Genomic DNA, 2,605 nt, shown 5'->3' with positions numbered 1-2,605 from the left:
GTTATGCTTCGGCTTGCAACTCAAAAATATATGTGGAAGTGTTTACTGATAATGTGCAACGAGCAACAAATTCAGTCGGGCTGGATCACACTTTACAAGATCTATCTCTGCAGATGTGGCCCATTTCGAAAGCCCATCATACTACATTCGGCTTTTTACTTACCCAGCCCAATGTAAACCCAAGCCCAAAGCATTTCAAACTTTCAAAAACATGAAAACCCAATTTCAAAACACCCGCCAAACCAAACACTCCCTGCCCTTTTCCCCAGAGCCTCAAAACCCTAAAAAATGAAAAATCAACACAAAATTTGTGAATAATGGAGAAGGGTATAATCTCAGTAGACAAATGGACAGAATCAAGTCAAGCATACTTCTTAACCCACCTTCATTCAGACCATACAAAAGGTTTATCTTCAAATTGGAATAAAGGCCCACTTTTTTGCTCTTCAATTACTGCTAAACTTTTCCCATCAAAATTCCCAGACTTCAAATCTTCTTTACTTATTAAAGTATTAGAAATTGGGTCCCACTATTCCATTTCTCTTTTCTCTCCTTCTTCTGGAGCGGAAATTACTGTCCAAGTTATGGCAATTGACGCTGACCATTGCCCTGGTACGTAATTTTCCATCTCTGTCTTGGATTCTTATGTTTCTATTGTAGTAATAAGGATTTTTTTTTTGTTTTTGGCAGGTGCGGTGATGTATTTGTTTCGTGGGGAATTTGGATGTGTGTTGTATACTGGTGATTTTCGTTGGGAAGGAATTAGTGAGAAAGCTTTATTAGGGAAGAGTATGCTACTCAATGCTCTTGGGAGTGATAGGATTGATGTACTTTATTTAGATAATACGTATTGCAATCCGTCATATTCGTTTCCACCACGAGAAGTTGTTGCTCAACAGGTTCATCTCTGTCTGTATTATTTATTTCAGTAGTGTTTCAAGTTTCATGTTTAGCATTTTAGTTTACTGTTTACTAGTGAGGAAATGCCACAGGAAAAATGAAAAGCAAACCACTTATGATGATTGAGTATTTGTTGTTGTTATAGAGATATATTACGAAGATAAACTTCTAAGTTTTACTTAAAAAAATCTCCCTTTAGAAATTTTGTTATCTGAGATGAAATGGAGTCCTAACTCAACTCAGAGAAGTCTGTTAAAGTTCTCTTTCTGGAACTTTGTGGCTGTCAAAATTAAATTTCAGGGCCCTGAAAATCAGTTGTCGGGTTTCTTAATTCAGGTTAGGTTCTTGAAGTGAGAAATTTGTGAAGAAGTCATAAGGTTTCTGTCTGACATTTTGAATCCCGATTATCATTCTTGGATCCTTGACATTTATTTGATATGGGATTCAGGATCCCCCACAGGCCACAACACACACACCCACGTATTTGCAAGTTACGCACCATTGTTTCAGAGTGATACAGGAAGAAACAAACACATCTGACTTTGGTATTCAATTTGACACCTTATTTACAGTTTTTACAAATTCCTGCTTGATATTTTCGCAAACAATTCTATGTGTTTGCTTATGTACAATTTTTACAAATTCCTGCTTGATATTTTTGCAAACAATTCTATGTGTTTGCCGTTTAAGCTTCTCCTCATTACATCTCTGTGCGTTTATTACTAGGTCCTGTTAGAGTGTGTGGACCGAAAAGATGAATAGTTCGACATTGAACAAGAAAGGAGTTGATCATGGGTTGATAAAGTGGGAAGTTCACTAACTAATACCGAGGCCTTTTAGGATAAAACCCCACACCTATGGCCAAGATGTGGCCCAAGCCCAATGGGTGGTTAAGTGGGGGACAATATCGGTACTAGTTATCTCATGGGCGCGGAGGCCCAGGCTTGACGGGTGTGCCTAGGTCCTAACAACTGGTATCAAAGCCGATGGTTCGGCAGGGACAAAGGCACTGATCATGCAAAATCAAGAGACGAAATCCTTCAAGTTGGAGCACGCCAGTGAAGGCCGCAACTCAGGTGGAGTTGCTTAACGAAGTGTACCCGTTACACCAAAGATTAGTGCCCCGTGGATGTTGTAGAGATTCGAAAAGGTGTAACTCGAGGTGAATCTAACAACATGGAATGATGTTCGAGGTGAAATAGGCTCTAGGGTTAAGTAAAAGCCACCTCCCTCAGAGACCCAAACACACCAGAGCTTTGGCATTGGATCGTGTTTGACAATGAACGAATGGAGTCCCTTGGAGTTCGGTCCAAGGTGGAGATTGTTAGAGTGTGTGGACCGAAAAGATGAATAGTCCGACATTGAACAAGAAAGGAGTTCATCATGGGTTGATAAAGTGGGAAGTTCACTAACTAGTACCGAGGCCTTTTAGGATAAAACCCCACACCTATGGCCAAGATGTGGCCCAAGCCCAATGGGTGGTTAAGTGGGGGACAATATCAGTATTAGTTATCTCATGGGCGCGGAGGCCCAGGCCTGGCGGGTGTGCCTAGGTCCTAACAGGTCCCACTTAGCTTGTTTGGTAAAGTTTGTAGGTATAGTTTCCACAGACCTGAGTTTAAAATCTGCCATATTTAATCCTACCTATAGTAGGAAACTTTCAAGGATTAAGTAGGAACTTCCTTAATATTGGAAGTGGGTAACA

The 2,605-nt window shown here is 40.3% G+C and overlaps 1 protein-coding gene across 1 annotated transcript; it reads left to right on the top strand.

The window, feature by feature from the left end:
- Window positions 1-222: 222 nt before the first annotated feature.
- On the top strand, window positions 223-1,482 carry LOC147477260 (uncharacterized). The gene is made up of 2 exons (XM_086583437.1): window positions 223-612; window positions 691-1,482. Exons 1-2 carry the CDS (start codon window positions 318-320, stop codon window positions 930-932), a joined length of 537 nt encoding a protein of 178 aa, XP_086439563.1. The 5' UTR covers window positions 223-317; the 3' UTR covers window positions 933-1,482.
- The last annotated feature ends 1,123 nt before the right edge of the window (window positions 1,483-2,605 follow it).

Source organism: Coptis chinensis, chromosome 9 (assembly GCF_015680905.1).
Source record: "Coptis chinensis isolate HL-2020 chromosome 9, ASM1568090v1, whole genome shotgun sequence".
Classification (NCBI taxonomy): domain Eukaryota; kingdom Viridiplantae; phylum Streptophyta; class Magnoliopsida; order Ranunculales; family Ranunculaceae; genus Coptis; species Coptis chinensis.
Note: the sequence above shows the minus strand (reverse complement) of the source record. Positions and strands in the feature narration are given on the sequence as shown.